The 23697-nt window shown below is 45.9% G+C and overlaps 1 protein-coding gene across 1 annotated transcript in view; it reads right to left on the bottom strand.

The window, feature by feature from the left end:
• SYNE2 (spectrin repeat containing nuclear envelope protein 2) overlaps window positions 1-23664 on the bottom strand; it is a 177849-nt gene extending 154185 nt beyond the window's left edge. Inside the window, exons 1-2 of the mRNA XM_027895343.1 lie at window positions 23643-23664; window positions 4770-4885 (exon numbers count right to left, since the gene is read on the bottom strand). Coding sequence (XP_027751144.1) covers window positions 4770-4848 — 79 coding nt within the window. The 5' untranslated portion in view covers window positions 4849-4885; window positions 23643-23664. The remainder of the gene's footprint in view (window positions 1-4769; window positions 4886-23642) is intronic.
• Between the last annotated feature and the right edge of the window lie 33 nt (window positions 23665-23697).

The following is a 23697-nucleotide window of genomic DNA, read 5'->3' as shown; positions in this document are numbered from 1 at the left end:
TCAGGGACCTGAGTGCAGGGGCCTCCAGTGCAGGTGCCTCAGAAGCTGTCCACTCCTCAGGCATTTTAATGCCAGTTTTTAACCAGCTATGCACCCGATAATGCCTTTAACAAACTGAAAGTTATCCAGCAGGGAACGCATTTATGCAACTCTATTTTTTACATTTGGCACGAGAAACAGACAAAAATAACAATGACTGATTTTCTTTTAAGGCAGTGTGATGTGTCAGTTGCCTCCCCAGTGCCATCAGCCCCATCACATGCCACGAGGCCGAGCAGTTACAGGAACTGCAGACCAGCCCCTCTTCCGGGCAGCATAAACCAGGCACAGATTTCTGTGCAGCTCCTATGGGAGCTTTTCAATTTGTAAAAGTCACCCTTGAAAAATCATCCTAAACATTTAATGGACTTTTTTGATCATTCTGGTTAAAGGGGAAAAAGCGAGTGGCCCCAACAGATGAGAGAAACAGTTAGAACAAAAAAATGCTGGGTAAGAATTAGTAGTCTATCTGACCTTTGGATGAAATAAGAGGGTCTCAAAAATATATCTGTCTTTGTTCAGAGATGAGTACAATCTACTACAAGCTGCACAACAAAACCTATCCATACATATCTCCATATTTGCAATTTCACTTGAGGAGAAATCATTCATAAAGGATTAGACCTATCTGCACGAAAATAGCATCATTCATTTATATCATTAAACTCTTCAAAAAACAGTTTTCTTCAAAAACTCTCTTCAGTTTTAGCAGCCACATTCCTATACGATCATCCTTTGGGTTAAAATAATAAACGGTAACACACACAAGGATTAATAAGCGGAGCCAAAAATTAGGATCCCTGCAGTTAATTAAACAGTGAAAGAGTAAGTACATGCCCCAAACTCCAAGAGCTAAAACACACTCTTGTGTTTGAATTAGCTCAGCAAGCATGAAAAGCAAAAGGGAAAAGAGTTCTGCACAGGCTTGGTGGGAAGCGCCACACATAGGGTCTGTTTGCTACTCTAGGGAAGACAGAGGAAGGAATTGTGCATGGAAGGGAAAGTGAAGGCTGGATCCTTCCACAGGTAAAGACATTTACATTCTGAAAGCAAAGCATGATCCTGCTCCAGAGTGCCACAAACCCCGTTCAATTCCTGCTGTTGCCATCCATCCACGAGCAGCTGCGCATTCCCCTCGCTGCAATCCCGCACTCCTGCTCATCAGCAAAGAGGACTTCCATCTCCAACAGCTCTTAAAGCACTGCCACGAAGCCCTTCTCTTACCAAGGAGACAACCTGCCTCCTCATCTCAAATAGCCAACACCAATTTTGGATGTTGACTGTGCCTGTTCAGTTTTCAGAAGACTGAGCACCAGGCTGGATCCCTCTCTGGGGCCAGCCTGTAACGCAGTGCTGGGAGGGAAATACGGGAGGAGGAGACACAGGACAGGGATCTGCTTTATTCCTGCCATGCTCAGTGCCAGCCAAGCCCTGAGCTCCTGCCTACCCCTTCCTGCACAAAGTGACTTCAGGTTTCAAAGATGGTCTGGGGCACAACAGAGCATCTCCCTGGCAAGCATCCTCTCTTCACCAAAATGTTTGCAGCCTGGCTGGCAAGAGAAACCCTTGTCTTTAGTATTCCTGACTGGATATATCCATAACCAGTCCAGCTCCAGGCTTTTCACCTGCACTTTTACCTGGCTGTGCAAGGACACAAGCAGCTTTGCAGCCGCTCTTAAGTTGTGCTGCGTCAGAAAACTGGGAGAAAGCAGAGAGGTGCTGAAGGAAAGGGCAGGGATAATCTGATTTAATTTTATTATAACATCTAGGGCAGAGGAAACGAAAAAGGAAAAGAAAAGAAGCCTCTCAAGTCCTGACATGACGCATTTTCACAGCAATTCCCATTTCTTGGCTGGAGGGAGCAGGTAACTATTACTCTGAGCTGCAGATCAGCTTGAAAACTGGTAAAGGTTAAAGAGCAATACACAAATCTGAAAAGATACACATATGAGGGTTTATATTCTGGCAGCTTTTTACTTCAGCCTCATGATTTTGTGACTAGCTTCATCATTTGAAAATGTCTGGACATGGGAGCATTAGAAAACACATTGCTTTCATTTCTTTACCTGTTTTCTTCATGTTTTCCAAGCTTCATTAAATATCCCTAAAATAATTAGTTGACAAGAAAGATGCACTGAGGACAAAGTTACATTTTTATTTATTTTCTAATGAATATCTTTATGGCATCTTCTAGGACAAACACTACTAAAGAAAATGAATGCTCACCCTAAAACACTCTTCTACCTAAAAATACACTAACATAAATTCCACTAAATGAAGTTTTTATACTATTAAGCCACTACCAATAATTTAATAGGAATTCTATAATAATGAGAGATACTAAGAAGTAACCTCTTCACTAATTACGTAAAGGAGGTTGTTTTTCCCCCTTTCCTTCTTTTTCTTCCCAAAAGTGCTGTCCTCCTCACACAAGACTGTAACTAAAATCAAAGTCAAACATACTTAAAATAATAGACCTACCCATGGTAGAGAAGGGAAAAAAAAAGAAAGCTCACCATTTTCTTACATTTTTAGGAATGAACTCCACAGTTATATAACCAAACAAATTGACACATTAAGTTGATCTTGTCCTAATTAACCAGACTAGACAATTGCTCTATCCCCACTGGATGCCTTTCAGGAATAATGGAAGATTGGATCACAAAGAATTAAAAAGCAGATTGAAATATGAGCAAGACCTAAACTATATCCAGACTAGATCTCACTCCTGCTTTTCCCTATTTATGTGTGTCTTCTGTTACACTGCTATACATGGCTGAGCATATTCTTTGAAGCTATTTCTTAGCACTGTGAAAAGCAGATCATAACAAGTTTTGCATCCATCTTCAGTCACACCAAATGTAAGCTGCTTTCCAGAAAATTATAAGCAGCTATTCCTTGAAATTTCTCCAGGTGAACCTGAAGATTTAAATCAATCAAAGTCTCCGGCTGCTTTGCAAATCTCATCCCAAGATTCCTATTAATGGAAGAACCTGTTTCCCTGAGTGACCCTATTATTCTTAGTTGACCTTTGCTACCACAGAGCTGAGAGCAGAGCTGCTAATGGTTCCTACATGTCATGTCAGGCAGTGTGTCTTTGCTGCTTCCTCACGGCTGTGTCGCCATTTGCTGGTTTGACCCTGAGCAGATGCTGCAGAGCCACCTCTCCAGCGACAAAAACGTGTCAGTACCATTTGCTGTATCTTTAATCATCACAGAAACTGCTTATGTCACATCTAAGGGGTGTCTCTGGATGCTTTACAACAGCCAGGCACAGACATCTTGGCCCCAGATTTGAGGTGTGTTCATCTGAAATTATTACAGCAAAGAAATAGCCATTTCAGTTCTACTAAGCGGGGCTCCTTCAATGAGATATTGACCAAAAAACTCAACTGTTTATTCAACACAAACACCAGTTTGACTTTCCAGAAACACACATGGATTTCAAAGCAAACCCCTATCCTAAAATTGCACGTAACTTTAATTCTGCCTTAAAGCTACAGCGTGTTTTCCGTATCTGTTTCCCGACAACAGCCGCCTCAGTCTTTCTACCCAAGGCTGAGTTTGACTGGCACAACAAATGTGTGTCTGACAAGCTGTGCTTGGTGCAACAGTCGGACTGGCTCCTGTCTGCTACGAGTTTTTGCTTGTTCTGAAAATGTAACAGTAAGGCAAAACGGGAGATAATTCACCATTAAAGAGGCTTGGCTTTAGACCACCATTAACACCCACTCGTCACAACACATGGCTCCAGTGACAACATCAGTGCAAATACGGATCCTGGAAGTGACTTGGCAGAATATTCTTTTGCACCATCTGTTTTAAAACATATTTTCCCTCAACTAAGCAGCGTAGAAATTTCACTGCATGTGAGTTAAGAGGAAGTATCTCTGTGGAAACATGAGTTAGCCCATCCACTGTAGAATAACCGGGTTCTAAGCACGTTAAAAACCTGCCTTCCAGCAGGGCTAGTCCTCTGCTGCCTGGACTAGCCTTCTTGACAGCCTCAATATGTTCAGAGGAAAGTCAACCTTCCTATAAAATTCTTATAGAAGGAAATTCAACATGTGATTAAGGAAAACCCAAAAAGCCTATCTGAAAGGCCAGCTTGGATGCACTCATCATCACTAAACTGTCCAGGTAGAGGCCATTAAACTGGAACAATTAAAAAACAGCCAGTGAGAACTTCCTTAACGAGTTATAACTCATGGCAAGAAAGGATGAAAGACTCTGATCCATAAGATACCACAAAAATTATCTCCACTTGCAGGGGATATAGCAGTAAAAACAGAAAAACAAATAAAATAAAATAGTACTGTAGTTCATGGCTTCATTAAGACAGCTTAATGCAACCAGCCAATTGTCAGCAAATTGAAAACAAGGAAACCAATGAAATGGCTTAACTGTTTTCATGCTGCTGGTTCCTTTGAAAAAAGTTCACAGCAACACGTATTCCAAGTAACGAATCATAAGAACCAGCGAGCACATCTGTACCAAAACCAGGCAACAGATCTGAAAACACCACGAGGAAGTACTGGGAGAGGTGTCATCTTTCATTTCACTGCTGAAGCATCTCTCATGAAACACAGAAACATCTGCAAAGACTAACTATACCCATCATAACACCAGTTTATACGGGTTTCTCAGGATTTCCTTCAACTTGTACACATGGTTACAGATTTCTGACAAAAATCTAAATTACAAAGGCACAGAAAACTACGGTCACTCACCTTGCAGCGACAGATGGAGATCATCTATCTCAGAGGAAGCCGGCTCCTCTGTGGAGGCAGATGACTGTGTTGATGCCATATTGAATTCTATGCAGATTCTTTAGTCGATTTCTAAACTGAAATTATATTAAAAAAAAAAAGAAAAAACAAAAATCAGTACAGTGTTACATAAAAATTGATGATGCTCAATGATGATGTGGCACCGAGACACGTGTTTTGTTTGGGGTTTTCTTCCCTTGGTCAGCTGTCTCCTCAGTTTATACAGAATAAAGCAACTTTTCCTACTGCAGGAATCCAAGCATTGCTCCTTTGACTCCTTTTTAATAGTAGCCAGTACAAACCATGGATCCCACTGGATCTTGCCATGAAACAAAAGCAGTAGGATTAGGAAAATTTCAAACAGAGTTGCTTTCTTTCAGAAAGCCAAGATGACAAAGGCTCACAGTGCCTTCCACAGACTAGCTGCCAAACCTCATCTTTTTAATCTTTGAACTTTTCAGATCCCCCTGCCTGCCTGCATAATTGTTGCAGACTGGAGACAATTTAGGCAGAATCTGCAAAGACTGAGGTGAAATGAAAAAGCAGCGGTTGTCACGTGAGAATCAACACAACTGCTGTCCCTGTCTGATACCTTTGCTACTTCTCAACACCCATGAAGGAATTTCTTTTCCCAGCTCCTCCATTTTCTCCTCCATGGATACCTCCCCAATCACTACTGCAACTTTAGAAAATTACATGCTTTACCTTTCCTAAAAACCTAACAGTGTTCCTGGTAGTGTAGGAGCTACATTGTTCAATTCGCCACTGTAGGAAAAACTGGATATTTAAGATACAGACTCATTTTTATCAAGAATTTTAAAGTTAAACAAATTCAAAATGAAATTAAGCTGAAAATTAAGTAAGGGCTCACCCTTCAACAAGCTTTGTTACCTAAACAACTGTAACCTTTTCACCAGAAGTACAGGGATTTCCACACCATATATTAATAACTCATCCACCAAGTATATGTCAAAATAAAGGGCGTGAATAGATGAGTCAGGAAATACAACATTAAAGAACGCCAGAGAAATTCTTACATTCATTCCCTTGTGCACATGAATCACGAGGCAGCCTTTGTTTACTCCACTCTATACTATTTTTCCTCACTCCCTGTCTCCTTCACTGCACTGAAAGGACAATGTGCATTTCTTGAGGAGCTATTCAACATTTTGCTTTCCTCACCCTGAACAGTGTGTGCCCTTGTGCTTTATCCAAGAGCCGCTGTGATGACAGGATTATTGAGTTCCTCACAAGATTCTTCTATGGCACTCTGAACACTTCACAAACATCAATCAATTCACATCTGCAGCACCTACATGAGACCAGGGGTTGTTGCCCACGTTTAAATTCACGGAGCAGTTTGAGTTGGAAGGGCCCATCTAGTCCAACCCCCCACCACGGGGCATCCCTTCACTGATGACAAGCAAAGGCACAGAGAGAATAAAGGGGGGAAAAAAGTTCCTGGGTTTCCAGAGAAATACATATTAGCTCACATGACTGAAGCACTGATTCCAACTGCTGCAGTGAGCATTGCAGCGCTTCTGCGAGTCACCACCAACTTACAACTACAGCTCAAGGCACCAGATTCAAGAAACGAGAGTTCTAGCTGGGACAGGTAAAGGTGAGACCTGTCAAGGTGATCAGAGAAAATGAAAAACATATTTTATAAGAGTTTGGCTTGCTTATCCTGGCAAAAATAGGAGGAAAAGGACTAATTTGATCTTTGGCAGGCACGAGAACATGATGGAGAAACAAGCCAAGCCCTGAGGTTAGGATGGAAATGGTAAGATTTCTAAAAAGCCAGGAAAGCCAACAAGATGCTGGGCAGCATCAACAGGGGCATCAGCAGCAGAGATAAAGAAGTCCTTATCCCTCTCTGCTCAGCACTTGTGTGATAGTTTTAATCTAGGCCTTCCTTGGTGACCAATTTGTAACCAAGGAAGGAGCCAAGTACCCAGTATTCCACACAATTTTTACGTAAACCAGAGTATAAATAAGTCGAAAATTAGAAACCTCTCTCTCTTCTCTTCCGACGAAGTTTAAAAACAATGAGTCCCTGCGTTAGTCTCGCTTATCTAAGGCTGAGGCCTACAAAATCCACCGTCCTACCACGTGGAAGTTTAGAGAGTACTAACTGTGACTGCCAATCCTGCTGTTCTAAGAGACGTGGTGAGATTTGTTTTATTAATTATTAGTATAATTTAATCTAATATACCTGTTCAGTGTCCCTTTTGTTCCCTTTTATCCCCTTTTTCCCTTTCCCTATCCCTGCGGGGAGTAGACCCCCTTTTTACAGTGTATATAACATCTTAACTGTATATAACTGTAATTTACGTAAATATAAATATATTTTTATATAAACAACTTGACTGTAAGTTCTTTAATTTTTATAATTTCTTTCTCCTTTAACCTAAAGAAAAAAAAGAGGGGGGAAGGGGGCTGCTGTCCTAGCTTTCAGGCATTTGGCAGGGAGCCAAATCCAAACCATCACAACTTGTCAGACCACACCTGAAATACTGGGTTCAGTTTGGGACTCCAATGTACAAAAAACTATGTGGACAGGCTGGAGAGAGAAGAGCCACAAAAATGACCAGGACAGGGAGGCCTGGTGTGTGAAGAAAGGCTGAGAAAACTGGGTTTGTTCAGCCCTGAGGAAAGAAAGCCGAGAGGAGACCTTATTACCATGTTCCAGTACTTAAAAGAGTGCCCACAAAGAGGATGGAGATTCCCTTTTTACAAGGAGTCACAATGAAAAGATGAGGGGTAATGAGTACAAGTTACTGCTGTGGAGATTTCGATTAGACGCAAGAGGAAAATTTTCCACAGTGAGAACAATCAGCCACCGGATTAATCTCCCCAGGGAAGTGGTGGATTCCCCAGCGTTGGCACTGTTATGATTTGGATGGACAAGGTACTCTGCCATCTTGTCTGGACTGTGCTTTTATCACAAAACATTGGGCCAGAGAATCCTTGAGGTCCCTTCCAACCTGGCCTTCTATGATTCTGTGATAAACACTGGGCTCTTACAGGAACTGAGCAAGAACCCAGCAGTGCTGCCCATGCCCAAGGCGATGCAATCTTTCCTGGGAAACTCTTTTTTTTTTTTTTAAATTCCTCTCAAGATAAAGCAATACAAACCTAAAGTCTGAAAATGCAAGATGTCAGGTGGCTTTAATGTCTTTTGGGTATCATTAAGTCTTGAATTTTGTTTTCTGATCACCACCTTGAAGGCGATGACAAATAACCCAAATGGGAAGTGTGTAAGCAAAATCCAAATCACCTCGTTAGGTCTGTTGCTGTTTTCTCCCAGGACACAGGGATAATTGGGATGCAGGGATGCATTCCCTCCACCTTGAATTTTCCAGTGGCCAACTGTAGACCCTCAGAGATATTGAAGAAATAGTAAATCGCGGGCAACAGTGAATCTGCAGATGAAATAAATGGACCTGCCTGAATTCGGACCTAAGGTTACAACTCAAATTGGGTATCCATGTAAAGGAAGAGTGGCAGGACCAGAAGCACCCACCACTGCCACACTGGCATAACCCACAGGCAGGACATCCCCAAAACCATGTGCATTTGTATGTTCCTGTGGTTCTGGGGCACACACTCAATACCAGTGGCAATGCTTGCTCTTTTCCTCTTTAACGTGTTTATTCTGGGTTTTTTTCATTTTTATTTTAAACTAAGCACTATTTAAGGATTTTCTTTTAAAGGCACAAATGCAGCACAGAACTCTAAAACAGTAGACACACAAGTATCTGTTCAACTTCAAAGCATCCAAATTTGGGATGATGGCACAGGCAGAGCCAAGTCACGTTCACCCAACTTGCATGATGCTAAAGTCACTGGTGCCACAGATCAGAGAAAGGGAGCAGGATTTGGCATTACAATTCCACTTTTAAAAAATATGCAAGAGCCACGAACAACACCAATGGATGTTTCATGAACAACATAAAGTGTATTTTTAACCTTTCCGTGCCTGTTCTTCCTCTGTCCCCATCCTGTGCCAGCTCCAGCAACCACAGAGCACAGAGTGTCTCCTTTCATGTGCTTGCACTGCACTTCATGTGATGGAACCCCAATCTCAGCTCACATCTCTAAGCATTAAAGTGGGTGAAGCCAACAAAACTTCCAGCATTTCAATGCAGAAAGGATGTTGAGTTCTAAAGCATGAATTAACTTAAGGTGCTTAATTTATTAATTAATTAACTTAAATTACAGCACATGATCATAGAACACATATAAATGAAGAAATGCATACGCTCCCATTTTCTTTTAAAGTCAATTTATGGCCTCCTTCCCGAAAGGATGGGAATTTTAAAACTTTTTTCTTTAAACACAGACATCCCCTCAACAAGTCCACAGCGCAGGTTATGAAAAGACACAGCTAATAGCAGGTAAATTTTATGCTAAAGCTTTCATGTCCCTGAAACCCTCAATTCACCATCCAACACAGCACATACATTTTGCCCTGCCCCAACAGAAGACTCCACAGCTGCTTTGAAAGGGACACACACACACCCCCCCTTGGAGGACACACCTGCAAGGATTAATCGTCTTTAAAAGTACAGATTGTCTGAGAAGGGATTATACAGGGACAATATGGCAGTCACTTTGTATGGCAGTCACTTTGTCCTCCTCCCTGCCCCAAATTTCGTTCAAATAAAGCATATGAAGTACCACTGTATCACTGCAGCCTCTGAAGAGTCTAAAAGCATCAAGCTATGGGTAAGACAGCTCAGCAATGCTTTTCACAGGCAGTAGGAAATGTTCATCTTCTTTGCTTCATATTTAAGTCAATTGTTTTGTTTCATAACGACGCAATGGACTGCAGAGCTAAACCAAACCCTTCACTTCCACGAAATGCTGGACAACGAGGAAACAAACACACCTGGTGCTGAAAATAAATCAAAGGCTTTCAAATGACAACCTTTCCAGTGGGGATAAAAGGGAAGGTGGAGAGAATGACCTTGTCTTTCTCCCTCTCTGGAGAGTCTGGCATTAACACAGGAAAGCATTAACTGCTTACACCTTGGGATAACCTGTGAAGTATCAAAGGGTCAAAGACAGTTGCAAGAACAATGGGACCTTATTTCCAGGGGCTTTGTTTCCTGTGGATTAACTTATATGAATTGCACCAGAGCTCCTGTGCAAGCTCATCTTTTCCTCAGCACAGGTGAAATCACACAAGAAAGGTGCATCAGAAATCTCCTCCTCGAGAGGAAAGCTTTCCACTGTGTTCTCCAAAGGAGCACATTCTTGTCCACCAGGGCTCAACTTGCAGCTCTAATGGCTCAACCATCAACAAAAGCTTTTCCCTGTGATAAAGGCACTCGTAAGACTCAACCCCTTCTTCCCTTACCTCCCCAGCTGTTTCCACAATGGGCACCTAAAAACATCGGTGGAAATTGTATCAGCACCGTTGCATCACACTGGTTCAACTTGAATTTATCTTCCTTTCCCAAATTCAGCTGAAATCAGCTGGCAGAGTGGCAAAAATCCCAGGCATTAACATACAAATAGGCACATTGATAAGAGAGAAACCTAAGAGCAGGTAGTGGACTGGAAATCTCAAGGAATTAACCTGAAAATAATCATACCCAGGCTTTACATTCCATTATCATAAGAATAGACAACAACACTGATTTAAATACCTTGTCTCCAGTGAGGCTTAAGTCCTAATGAGACCTAAGAGATGCTCTCCTTAAGCATGGTCTCTATAAGGACATTCTTGTCTCAGAAGAAAGGGGAGGAAAAAAGTTTCAGATGGATTTAGAGGATTCATTAGAAAGGATTTCATAGCCTTAACATCAGTTCAGATCAGGGTGGTTTGCAAGCCTTGGCTTTCAGCTGTTCCAAGTACTGCAGATGGTAAGATTTCATTGTATGAAAAATCCCAGCAGTTACACAGTACACTCCTTAGGGTGAAACCACTGCCATTTTCAAAACAATGTAACTACAATTAAAACGTACATAACTACAGTTAAAATTGGAAAAAAATTATTTTATTAATTATTTAAAGTTACTTGCACAAAACAGGTGTGCACAGTATTTAGGAAGCAAGGTAAACTAGCTGATGTGATTCCTGTACTGTCCCATGCGGTAAGAGCATTTTTAGCCCTGGAGTTTACAGGTAACTCTTGCATGTCCCTGCACAGATGGACCCTCACGGCCCTCCCCGTGAGCCAATCCTGCAAAATCACACGGCATGAAATTAGCTCAGTTATGCACTCCTTAAAGCTGAAAGCAGCAGATACCTCGCAAACCAGCCCAGCTAGAGGGAGCTGAATATTACAGCCCACTGTTAGTAAATCCTGGCTCCACTGGTTTTGCCTCTGCAGACACATGCCCCATATTTTCCCAGTTATGTTCACTACATGCTTTCCACTGGTGTTGCAACAGGCACTGCAGACATCTTCGCATGGCATCTCCAACCGCTTGTTTTTACTTTTCCTCCTTTGAAGTGCCACTGATTATTTATGACCCACTAGGGGACTCAAAGACTTTCCCTCCAGAGAGGCCTCTCCATGTAAACTGAAGTCTGTTCCTAGCAACAGATTATTATTACTCGTGTGCTCAGCCAAGACAACGTCATGAACAGAAACGGCAGATTTTTATCTTTGGTGAGCCAGTCCAAAGGAAGTGGAGCTCCACAATGCTGATGGACTGAAGACCCTTTCCTTTTTGGCTATTAACAAAGATCTCCATTTATTTTACACCGAGAAGGAAGCAGTAACATTCAGAGGTGCAAGTCTTGAGCCTTGCAAAGTGCTGCTGAGCCGCCACCTTTTGGTAAACGATCTTTCTGTAAGTCTGTCATAGCCTCCCTAAAGGCAAATTGCTGGCATCCAAATCATAACAGTATGACCTAAAAAAAAAACCACAGAAAACCCCTTACATCAAGTTGGCTTGGGTTTCGCTTTTTCTATAACATTTTCTTCTCCCCTCACTTCCAATGGACTCACACCTCTGTTAAGCCTGACAAATTCACACAGCACTTCAGTTTGATGGTCCTGCTTTCTCCTCAACACTTCATTTACAAGGTTTTCACCACTTTTTCACCCAGTGTCAGTGGTGGGGAGAAAGGTCTGCTTAAAGCATGCACTTTCCAAGATCTTTGCATTTAAATACTCTTTTTTTTTTCTTAAGGCCCTACTCCAGACCGAAGCTCATCCCTTCCACATTTAAAGTGCTTGCCAACATCGTTCTTGTGGGCCAACTCAGATTGTATCATGTCCACAGCTGGAACAGGATCACACAGCAAACACACTGATCCCCTTCCCTTCAGAGCCACATTCTCAGGAAGCAGAAATCAGGACGGCACCACTGACAGATCCACCTTGACTTCCCCACTCGAGGAACTGACACCTTCTCTCTGTCTGGCAGAAAGAAAATTATTTGCCACCATCCACTAAGCAGTAATGACATATTCTCAGTGCTTCCCTGGAGGAAGAAAAGTGCTCCCATTAGGTTTCCATCCCTTTGAAGGTGATACAGAAAAGAGGCTATAGCCTTCTGATCCTACATAATACCCCACAGCAGTCAGATGGGTATCAGCCAGTCTCCTAATAAGTAGTATTAGTGCATGTGGCATCAGAGAGACTCTGCACTGCCTGGGATGATGCTGAAACAAGCCTGGCCTTGGGTATTCCCATGCTCTCAGTAGCTGGAGATGAAGGAATTGAAAAGAGAAAAGCTTGGAAAAGACTGAATAACTCTACTGAGATAGAACCAAGCCCAGAGAGCATCAGACAGACCTGCAAGAGACCAAGCCCAGAGAGCATTAGATCTTCAGGAGATTCAGTGCTGGACACAAAGCTGCACCCACTGCCACAGAAATAGTCTTGTCTCATGGGAACTGATGCTCTTGAACCATATGGACAAGTAAGGACTCCTCCAAAGAACAAGAGCTGCAAGACCAAGACATCTCCTATTAGTTTATTTATGACAATCAGAAGCAGTACATTTTTGTTATGCAGGGACTTCCCAGTGATCTATTTATAGTTTCTGAAAACCCGCCAGGACAAGCACATGAGTATACAAAAGCCACGCCACTTTTTAAGGCCAGCAGAAGTTTCTGGTTTGTCTTTGATTTACACATCAGTAATGCTTCCTGTTACAGAAGCACAATGGATCTTCTCATTGCATTAATCAATTTAAAAACACAGTTAGGAAAGTGTCTTTCTTGACATTTTCTCTTTTTTTTTTTGGGGGGGGTGACAATATATCAGTCATCCTGGTACAATTACACAGTTTGAAAACTGCACTAACTCCATGTTGCTGTTAACACACACACAGAAATGCTTTTATTAACAGAGCTAAGCCTTGTTCACACAACCACGAAGGAGGTGCATGATGCATTTACTTGCCCTCAGAATAAGAGCCCATCTCACATTTATCTGTTCCCAAATGGAAAGGCAGTGCCAAAGCACACTTACTGAAGTTGCAGAAAACATTCAGTTTTCAACTGGCTTCCAAAAGTTTCCACATTGTTAATAAAAACAAGAACTGCTCAGGACTTAAAATCACAGTTAATGTAAAAAGGGAATGATGAATGCCTGGAGGCTTGGGAAACTGGTGCCATGCCCCTCTATCACCCCAAGGTCCACTGTGTGCAGGAAGCCAAAATACTGTAATAACTTCACAATTCCATCAAAACCAAGGGTTTGGGCAGCGATTCAACTGCCAAAATACAAAGCCCATGAGCACATCCCAGCCCAAATCTACCTGTGCAATGCTCAGAAGCCTCCAATTATGTGCAAAAAGCCCCAAGTTTGCCAGGATGAGGCCAGGATGGAAAAGCTTTTCCAGAGCAGGGGTCGGTCCCACAGTCCCTGCCGCCCGGCGCCGGCCGCCGCAGCCCCAAGGCCGCTTCCCGCAGATAACAGGGCTGTGGGGAAGGGTTATCACAAAAACAACATGAGGAACACAGGCTGGCCCCAGAGCCGTGCCCTACCTCGGAAGCACATCCAGTGCATAAACACGACCTCTTCCTACACACTCGGTTAAGCAGGAGTGCGGGCAACAAGGTGGTCATTGCTGTCATTTCAGTCCTGGAAGCCTTTCTCCGTGTTCACACGACAGACACCCCTACCTGACCCCCTGCCCTGGCTACCTGGGCTCAGGCAAGGCCTGTAGCCACGCACAGCTCTGAGTAGCCACGCTCTGCCAGGTCTCCTTTGGGCAGGGGGAGGGGGGCAGCGTGGCCGCGGCAGTGCCGGCGCCGCAGGGCACAGACAGACCTCTGACCTTCAGCCGGGCAGCTCCCATCACAAAAGCCACACACGGCTCGTCACGGTCCTTCCTCGGCCTGCTTGGCCCTCAGTCAGGTTTTACAGTTGGGACAGGAAGGGAAGGGGGTGGGAAATGCCTGCAATCAGAGCAAGTTTAGCTCTCACGCCCCATCGGAATGAACTGGACAGCACTGCCTGCTTTAACCAAGCAAAAGGCACTGCAAGAAGTTCTTTTTATTTACAAATGTTTCTCTCCTTCCCCTGGATTGCGACTGAAATTCTTCGGTAAGTGTTTTAAAAGAGATTCACAGCCAGCTTCCCATTAACACTGGAGCCACTTTACATGGTAAAGGTATTTAAAAGGAATTTAAAACAGCAATATATAATAATTACACCTGCTTTGCATTAATGACATTATATTAGTAAGAATAAGGCTCCTAGTAATATTCTGCCTTTGAAGGGATACAAATGTTTCCTTTCCACTGGCTTCCCATTTCCCTTTTTCCCCCAAGTAAATGAAAGAGTCAGACGATTAACAAACATTACCCTGTTGAGTGAAGCTCACCTAAGCAATAAAAAGCCTGGAGTTTCTCAATTAAATCATAAGGCTGCTCAGAAAGATCCTCCTGAAGAGCAGTAATCTGCTCTTTCAGGAAATTTAGAAAAGGGAAAGCTAGGGATAGTGGCAATCTCAACACGGGAGTTTTCCCTGGAAGCAGCAGCACAATGTTTGCACAACAGAGCAGCAGACAGAGCCATTGACGGCGTCGGGAAACGGGAGGAAAGCAAAATGAAACGTGGATCTGGGAGCCAAAAGAGAAAGGGCATGTCTCATGCTAAACCTATCTGCTTTGGCAGTATTCCTGCAAAGATCACGAACATGTTTTGATCACTAAATATAGCAGAGAAATGGAATCCACTGCAAGCAGCTCTCTCCGGCACCGCTCGCTGTTTTGCGCGGGCTGAGGAGAACACAAAAGAGAGATCTGTCAAGCAAACGGCAAGTGCAGCTTGCCAAATTTGAAGGGCAAATTACAATTTAAATGATAGGTCCTATCCTGGCAGCTGTGAATTCATCAGCTTCTCTCTCAAGCATGTCCAGTCGAGGCTACAGCAATGCAAAATACTGCTCTTCCCCCAGCACACCTCTGCTCTGATTCGGAGGGGCCGCCTCTCCCAGGAGTAAGTTTTTCATGTCCCTGTAATTCTTCCAGCTGAAAATTCCCCTAGTCAGGGTCTAGTTTGTTTGTTTTACGCCTTCTGTCCCACGTACTTCAAGGTTTGTGGGCAGAGCAGCCTTGCTACAAGCACAGCCTGCACGTTCCTGCGCCTGGGCTGGTTTCGCACACATGAAAGGGGCCCCTCGACAGTGGCATCTCCCACGCTGACAGTGCAGGACCCTCTCCACCAAGGAAAACACTTTCTTTACTTTCTTCAGACAAATAAAATGCCTTTCCTTTTGCTTTTAAAGAATTAGTTCCTTTAGGGGAAAGAAAAGAAACACAAGCTACAAACCTAAATCTCTGATTTATAGCGCAGTTTCAAGCCTGTAGAGTAACTTTTTGTGTGTGGTGAAAACCAGGCCAAACGCTGTTATTCTCTACCAGTGCTGATGCCAGAAAGGACCAAACAGCCAAACAGCACAAGAGAAAGAACTCGGTGCTACGCAGTAACCTGCTAGATTAAACTGATCTTGCTATATAAAATTTTAAAAAGTAAAATACAGTTGCAATTGCAAAGCCGAGTACTCCAAATCAGAGAGCCTAAACTAAAGGACGCCTTACTCGTATCACGCGTTCATTCCCCTTCTGCACGGGCCAGATGACAGAGTCTCCTCATCCGAGTCTGAATCATGGAGTGTCCAGGCTGCTTTCTCTGAGAATCGGGATTTCTTACAACGGAGACAAAGCAGGATGAATGCCCGTGAGCCCCGTGCATCTCCCTCGCTGAAAGGCACCGGCATTACTAACACAAAAGCTACTTATAGACAAGTTCAGTCAAGCAACATGCGTAAGCAGAGCTGCCCTACCATCCTCTCCCGGGCCGGGGCCAAGCAGGTGAGGTAAGACACGAGCCACAGCTCCTGCCCGAGCCAACTCCAGCCCACTGAGGGGTGTTCCTGTACAGTTTGCAGGGACGCAGCTCCCGGAGCCACCGTCCAGAACGAAAGCCCGGCAGGGAGATGGTGTGTGATCACCCATGCAAGCCCTTGGAACAGGATGTGCTTCAATTTCCTCACAACCCCGGTACAGTAAACTCCTGGATGGGCTTTCTGCAGAATTTTTGTAAGAAGAAACACGTTCACAGTCACCTCCAAGCTTTGCGAAGGTGATGCCTTCACTCACCAGCATTATCTGTAAAGCCATTCCGAGGTTACCTACAGCACTATTAATGCACAACTGCTCTGCAGGAACCGTGTTTGCTCACGCTACATTGCACAGATATCCACTTCCTCCCATTTAGGAACTCCTGAGGTGCCCTGGGCATATAACTGGGAAGAAAATCCAGATTTTTCACTTTTCCAAAGTGAAGCCAGCTCTGCTCTTGATTGCCTTTTACAATAACAAGCTCTGGTTTCTCCATCCCAGGGGTATTTCATCATCAACTTCCCACCCAGTTCTGCGTAAGAAACAATGCTGCAAACAGTCTATCACACACTTTTTTCCTATTAAAAAATCCACCAAACAACCCTAAACCTGTCAGCCTGCTAACTGTGAAACCGTTTGTTACAGTCCAAGTGGTGGATGAAGCAGAATGACAATGCCAGGAAATACCTGGAATTGATCTTCAACGTTTATTTTTGGAGACTGGCTTTTCTCCCAGCTCTTATTTAATAGTTTGCTCTTTCCCTCCTCTCCCCAGTTGTTCGCTCTGGGATCAAATTGCAATGTTTCACCTCCTGGAGTTCACCCACAGACCCCCTAAGAAGCACTTCAGGAATCAAATCCTGGCTCAGACAACACCTTCTTTCTATTTCATGGCTATCACATTCTTCCTCATGTATCAAGAAAGACAGGAGAATGTTCTGGCATTTGTCTGAAATCAGACTTGCACAGGATCCATTTAACACTCGGTACCTGCCTGTGCTTCATATCTCTGCTAACACAAGCAAATTCCTTCAGCAAAGTTTCTCCCTAGACACTCAGCACATTTAGCAAAAGAAGTCTTTCTGCTGTAAACTAGTTCTCTGCACAGGAGGAGGAATTTTATCCTTAGCCTACCTGGGTTATGTGCACAGATAAAAGTTAGGCTTTTTCCAGAAGAAATGGTGATTCCTTTTCCAGGCTGCTGAATAACACAGCGATGGCAGCAACACTTCAGAGGAGACCTGGGCACAGCTTCCTATGTGGCTGCCTAAGCTTTGCATTTATAGATAGATAGACCAATAGATAGATAGATAGATAGATAGATAGTAAGCATGGTTTGGACATGTCTGTTTAAAGAGCTTCCACACACCACTTGACCACCACGGAATAACCACACGTGCTGTCCTGGGTCACCACAAGCCTGAACTGCCACCCATTCCCTCCAAAGTTTAGCTGCTTGTGACTGGGAGCACACACACAGTCGTCCATGCCAGTCTCGTGGATGCACAACAATTCAGCTGTATGGATTTTTGCGAGGGAAAGGACAGGGGAAAAAAGGATGAGCCTGTATAATTTTGCAGAAGGAAGTGAGTACCTACCAGGTGCTGTCTGCCACCGAGAGCCAGGCAGCCAGTCTCGCCCCCAGGAGTGCAGCAGATTGCAAGGCAGCTGCAAGGAGCTCAAGCAGGGGAAGGAGCACAACCCTGGCAGCCCACAGTGCCCTCACTGCTTCCACCTCTGCCACTAACCTGATGTGCGACCTTGAAAAAGCCACTCTGCAAATCCCCTCCGGCCTCTTATTTACAGCAGATCATCTGGGCCTGCGGGTCCAGCCCCAAGCTTGTCAGAGTGCAGTGACTGACCTGAGGAGGAGGATGGATTTAAACTGGACACCGCTGTCAGCCCCCCAGCCTTACACTGCTCAACCCACAGTGAGCCTGGTGGAAATGAGGACACCAGGAGCCCTCCTCGGTGCTCTGCTGGGACATGAGACACTCTGGCCGAGATTCAGCTCTCCTGACACTGAGCAGCTCCAGGAGCGGTGCCTCCGTGTGCGCTCATTGTTTGAGCTCTGCAGAAACAATGGAGAGAAACAGGCACTTTTAGGGCAGTTTGGCCGATGTATTTTTAGATGTCCAGCTCAGTGGGGATGAATCACGGCTCAGAAGTGTCTGCTCCTCTGCAGTGACTATGAAAGGAGTCTGGAGAACTTTCTCTCGTGCAGATAGTTATGTTATATGGTCTGGCAAGACGAATCTCACCCTTTTTAAGATGGGGGAAAGGAGGTAAACAAAGCAGCATCCCCTCGAGTTACACTGAAGTGAGAAAGAGCATCTCCAGCAGAGACACACTGTGCAAGTGCTCTGTGCTTCCCTCCCCCAAAAACACCTTGTAACCAGACGATACACAACCACCTTCACCCTTGGGCTTGGCTTTGCTAGAAGAGTTTTCATTCAGTCATTGGACTTGAATATTTCACCAAATATTCCTGCAAGCAAAGCTGCACGTTGTTCACGATACAAAAGTCTCCAAAAAGCTGGGCATGCTGCTTTTGGAGCAGGTTTTATTTCTCTCCCTGCATCATTTAGGTGATTATTAACAGCAACGAACAACCCAACATAAAAAAGAGGTGTCTCTAATGCAGACTGAACTGAACCCATTTCTGAAGTGTCTTTGCAACCGCTTCATGGCCAGTTGTGCACAGCCTATGTCCCTCAGAGCAAGGAACATCCACTGTATTCTAATCCATCTCTGCTTCACCCTTTCACTCCACCATTCACCAACTTCTGGTCTTTCTCCTGGCAACAAACAGGCCAAAAGATCCAGAAAGCAAAACTTTTCCCTGCAAACCCCACATTTCTGCCTCCTCCCTACATTTCCATGAAAGTAATTACAAGTGTTTTGTTTTGCATCTTAATTGTCATTTCCTTTGATAGAACTTGCAGCCTGAGTCTTAAAGCTCACATAACTAAGCACTATTCTTTTCTCTTCTTCCTCCTCCCCGGACACAAACCTTACTGCTTGTATCAGGGTTGGCAATTCCTTAAAAACCTCTCGAGCCAATCTGTGCAGCTGCATTGTGTAGGGAGTTATCAGCAGGCTGCAGGAAGGTTAGAAAGCAAACATGCCTCCCCTATGAGAGACCAAAGTTGTGCCCAGAGTGAAAGCTCTGCCCCATTTCCCCTCCTGTGGGGAGATAACAGCCTGTTCAGCTCCAGCCCTTTCCCCCACACAGCTTTCTGAGCCCCTCCTGCGCACGTAGCTGGGCTGAACAGAAGTGTTATCCCCACTCCTTTCTTCTGTCCCTGTCACGGCCCCCACACACCTCCACAGCAGCAGCTTGTTTCACCTCCTGCTGAGAACTCTGTGATTTAAGTGATCTACAGAGGTTGTCTTCTCTGTACCCTCACCAACACCGGGACTCGTGTGCAATCCATGAAGGTCACGGGAAGCTGGCCAGTACTCAGCAACACTGTTTACTCTTCCCATCTCCACTCTCTAATCTTTTTGCAATCAAAATGCTCCAAACACCAGGGGTCTCTCCCCTCTCAGCATTATACCAAGCCAAAATACAGTCCATCCTTCACAGCTGACTACTTGTTTCTGGCACCCTTCATGCTCCACAGAATGCAAGTCAGTCCAGGAAGGGTAAAGCAGTCAGATCCATGTCCTGTGGGCTAACATACACTATATTTTTAGATTCACAGTCCAGTAGTTGTAGGTTCTACTGCAGGTATAATCTCCTGCTCCTTCTGCAGAAACTGCATGTCAGCATAGGAGGGAGTGGGGTAAACATCACCTGTCCCTTAATATGGATATACACGTGTACTCCCTGACATATATTTACACTCCCAACCAATTCATCCACATCAGCTGAAGTAAAAACCTGCCCCTGACCCAAGTCCAGGGGGCACAGATGGCAAAAATCAGACCAACCTGATCTCCCAGCGGCTCCACGGCCACCTCTGTCTCAGCCACAGGAGTCTCCCACCCACACTGGCCAGGGATGAAATTCCAGCAAAGAAAGATTAGGTGAGAGGTGTATGAAATGTCACCTTCCCCTTAATCACAGCTTAGGGATCCGGTCCCGAAGTGTTACTCACACAGTGCTCCACACTCCACACGTATAATCCCACTGCCTAATCCAACTACTTGTTCAAACAGGTACGTTGCTAAGAGTGGGTCCTTGCCACCACCGGCTACATTGTCAGCGTTCCTCCAAGACCACGTCCTCTCCCACATCCAGGAGAGCCACGATACTCCAGAATAAACTGCGGGAAAGGCGGAGCACACACAGCTCATCCCTTCGACAGGAGCAAGGACACAGCCCATGGCCATCCTCTCCCACGCTGCCACATCATGCTGGGGAAACACTTCAGTTGTGGTAAGCAACAGATAAGCATCTCTGCACACACACACAGAAAAAGCATCTCAGCTGGTAGATTTTAAAGCCTGTATTTAATGTGCCTCAGGGAAGAATATAAATTGGGTAAATGGGCTGAAAGGCACAGCTTCGCTAGGAAGGGTTAGGATTGTCCCTTCACATCTTGCGGCACAAACCCGGCCATTGAGAGTCTAGATCCGAAACAGAGCTGCAGTTGCTAAGAAAACAGCGCTGCAAACAGATGTCAGGAGATGATTCATGGAGTAAGGGCATATCCCTGTACTACAGATAAACCAAAATGAATGAGGCTCTTTATACCTGATCTCCCAAGCTGTGCTTCTTCATACCCTCCTTGGGACTTTCTCTTTACTTCCTTTCTACATTCAGATGTTGAGAAAACCAAGTGGAGCTGAGCTCACTCTCTATGGAATAATTACCAGTAAAGGGGTTTTACAGTGTGTATAACGAATCCAGAAAAAGGGCTAAACAGTGGCCCATTTTTCCCCCGAAACAAAGCAATTTTTTCCTGAAACATGAAGCAACTTTTCCCAAAAACATATCAGAAGAAATATGACCCACCAACAAAAACTTCAAAGGAACAAACAGTAACATTTTTTTTCTTTTGTTACTTCCCCTTATACCATGAAACTTAAAATTAACAGCTAGGGAGATAAAGCATTTTCAAGCTATTAGATCACTAGCCAGCAGTGCATGCCGCTCCTTGAATTACTTCATTGTGTCTGCGCTTAAAATCTTTGCCTGACAAATAAATAAAAAATAGCTGGCACACTACAGGACTGGCTGAGTGCTACTGACACCAACAAAGTTCTCAGTTACTTTAAAGAACTTTCAGTCATATTTAAATTAGTTCCTTTCTTAGAATATCCTGAATCATAGAACATCCTGAGCTGGAAGGAATCCACAAGGATCATCAAAGTCCAGCTCCTTTGCCCCTCTTCAAACCACCACGCTTAAATCTTAACACTGTATGATAGCAGCAGCACTTCCAAATAGTTCCCTGAGGTTATTTGTAAAGAACTTTTTTAATAAAGGAACTTTAATATATGTTCCTAAAGATAACTAGGGTAAAAAAGCAATTATCATTCATTACCATTCATTATGAAGAAGGAAAGAACAAACATAACTTATACACATCTGCATACGTGTTTGTACAGCATCTCACACAAGGGGGGCCCAAACATTGCCACTGTACCTATCAGTACAGGGCAATATATTATTGTGGTCACTGCTGGCTTTTCACCACCCCTCCAAACTCCACTGTCACTGCCCATCCCTCTCTGCCTCAACTCAACCCCACTGCCACTGCTTCAAGATAGATGCCAGGGCTTCCTCTCCCCTGCCACCTCCAGCTCACTGCACACCACCCCATCTCCTCTGGCTTATGACACGCTGCCTTCTGCCTTTGGAAATCAATTATTTAGGCTGCCCTGATTTCAGCGAGAGGTGGCAGCGTGTGTGCGGATACCCTTATTGTGGGCAGCGCGAACAGCCGCCACCGGGCTCCTCCTCGGAGCTGTGAAGCCTCCCCAGAAGCGGCCGAAGCCCATGACACAGCCCAGCAGGCGCCAGCGGCACTGTGTGTCCCTCCTGCAGCTACTGCACTTCACACAGAGACATAAACAGACGTGCCCGCCAAGCTACGGCTGCGATCGCTTGGCCAGCAGTGACAGCAACGAGCCAAGACCCTGCACGTGGCACTCACGTCTTTGTCTCGCCTGTCCCGAGAGGGGAGATCGCCCTGCGAGCCGAGAGGGAGGAAAACGCGGGAATGATGGAAAGAGGCGGGAGAGGACAGGCGGGACAGGAGGCACCCGGAAAGGGGGGAGCAGAGGCACGAGGCACGCACAGTCACAGACCCGACAAGGGCTGTGAGAAACTCTAAAACACTTGCTCAAAGTTTTCTCCCTGTAGATTCCGAGTAACTTGAGGAAGGTGCACCTGCTCTGCTTCCCGATGCCTCCAGCAAATCGCAGGGAAAACGGAGAATAAGCACTACTCTGTTTTGGGGGGAACAGGGGTAGGACTGAGCCCAGCTTTAGTTGTGGAGGTGAAAGGAGGACGAGGAGCCTTCTCTTAAATCCACGCACACACAGCGCCTGACACAAAGTCAAGTTACAGACCGGGATCTCCACGTGCGGCATCCCTTGGGCCGCACTAACACAGATCCGTAACAACTGCTCCGAGAGGAAACAGGCGGCTGCCTGGAGCCCTGGAAAGATGGAAGGGAGGGAGGGAAGGCAGGAGGAAGGCTGGTAGCGGAGAAGAGAAAGAAGCCCATGTGCAGCGGGAAACACAGAGAGCGGGAGCCCTCAGCGGGCAGCGCTTCATCCAGGGCAGCAGCAGCGCCCCGGCACTAAAACAGCGCCGGGAGCATGCCAGTGCCTCCCGCGTCCCTCCCAGAAAAGTAGTTGCTCCTTTACCCGGGAACTTTGCCTAAGTATCCACCATCAGTTCCCAAACACACAGCCAGAGCGATAACGCCGTTCCAAGTGGTACCCACGGCTCCCGCGGGAAGTGCCGGTCACCTGCCCGCGTCCCCTGCGAGCTCCCCCGCCCCGGGACGAGCCGGCTCCGGCCGGAGCTCCGCCGGCAGCGCAGCCCCGGGGAGGGCAGGGCAGGACCGCGGGGGCGGGAGCGAGCTCCGAGAGAGCTCCGAGAGAGCTCCTAGAGAGCTCCAAGCGAGCTCCAAACGAGCTCCCGCCGCCGGCCGAGCCCGCCGCGCTCCCCCCCGCGCCGCCCGGCGAACTCCCGCCGCGCTGTTTTCCTCCCTTTCCCGGCTTTTGCCGGGCTGGGAGAGGAGGGATCCATTGCGGGAGCGGGGTGTCCCCACCCGCACTCCCCGGAGTCCCGCGGGGGGCGCGGGCGGTGCCGAAGGTGCCGCCGGCACCGAGGGAACAAAGGCGGCGGCGGCGGGGAACAAAGAGCGGCAGGTACCGGAGCGGGGCCGGGCGGGGCGGCGGCACCGGCGGGCCGGGGCAGGGGCCGGGGATGGCGATAGGATGGGATGGGGCCGGGCCGGGGCGGCAGCGCCGCCGCTCCCCGCACAAAGGCGCAGCCGGGCCGCGCCGCAACTTCCCGCGGGCGGGTCCCGGCGGGGCAGACTCACCGCGGGCGCAGTCCCGGCATCGGCGGCGGGCGCGGGTGGCGGCGGCGAGGGAGGG

This window comes from Empidonax traillii, unplaced genomic scaffold (assembly GCF_003031625.1).
Source record: "Empidonax traillii isolate 1590-97213 ecotype Southwest subspecies unplaced genomic scaffold, ASM303162v1 scaffold457:size789790, whole genome shotgun sequence".
Lineage (NCBI taxonomy): Eukaryota > Metazoa > Chordata > Aves > Passeriformes > Tyrannidae > Empidonax > Empidonax traillii.
This window is presented reverse-complemented; position numbering and strand designations above follow the sequence as displayed.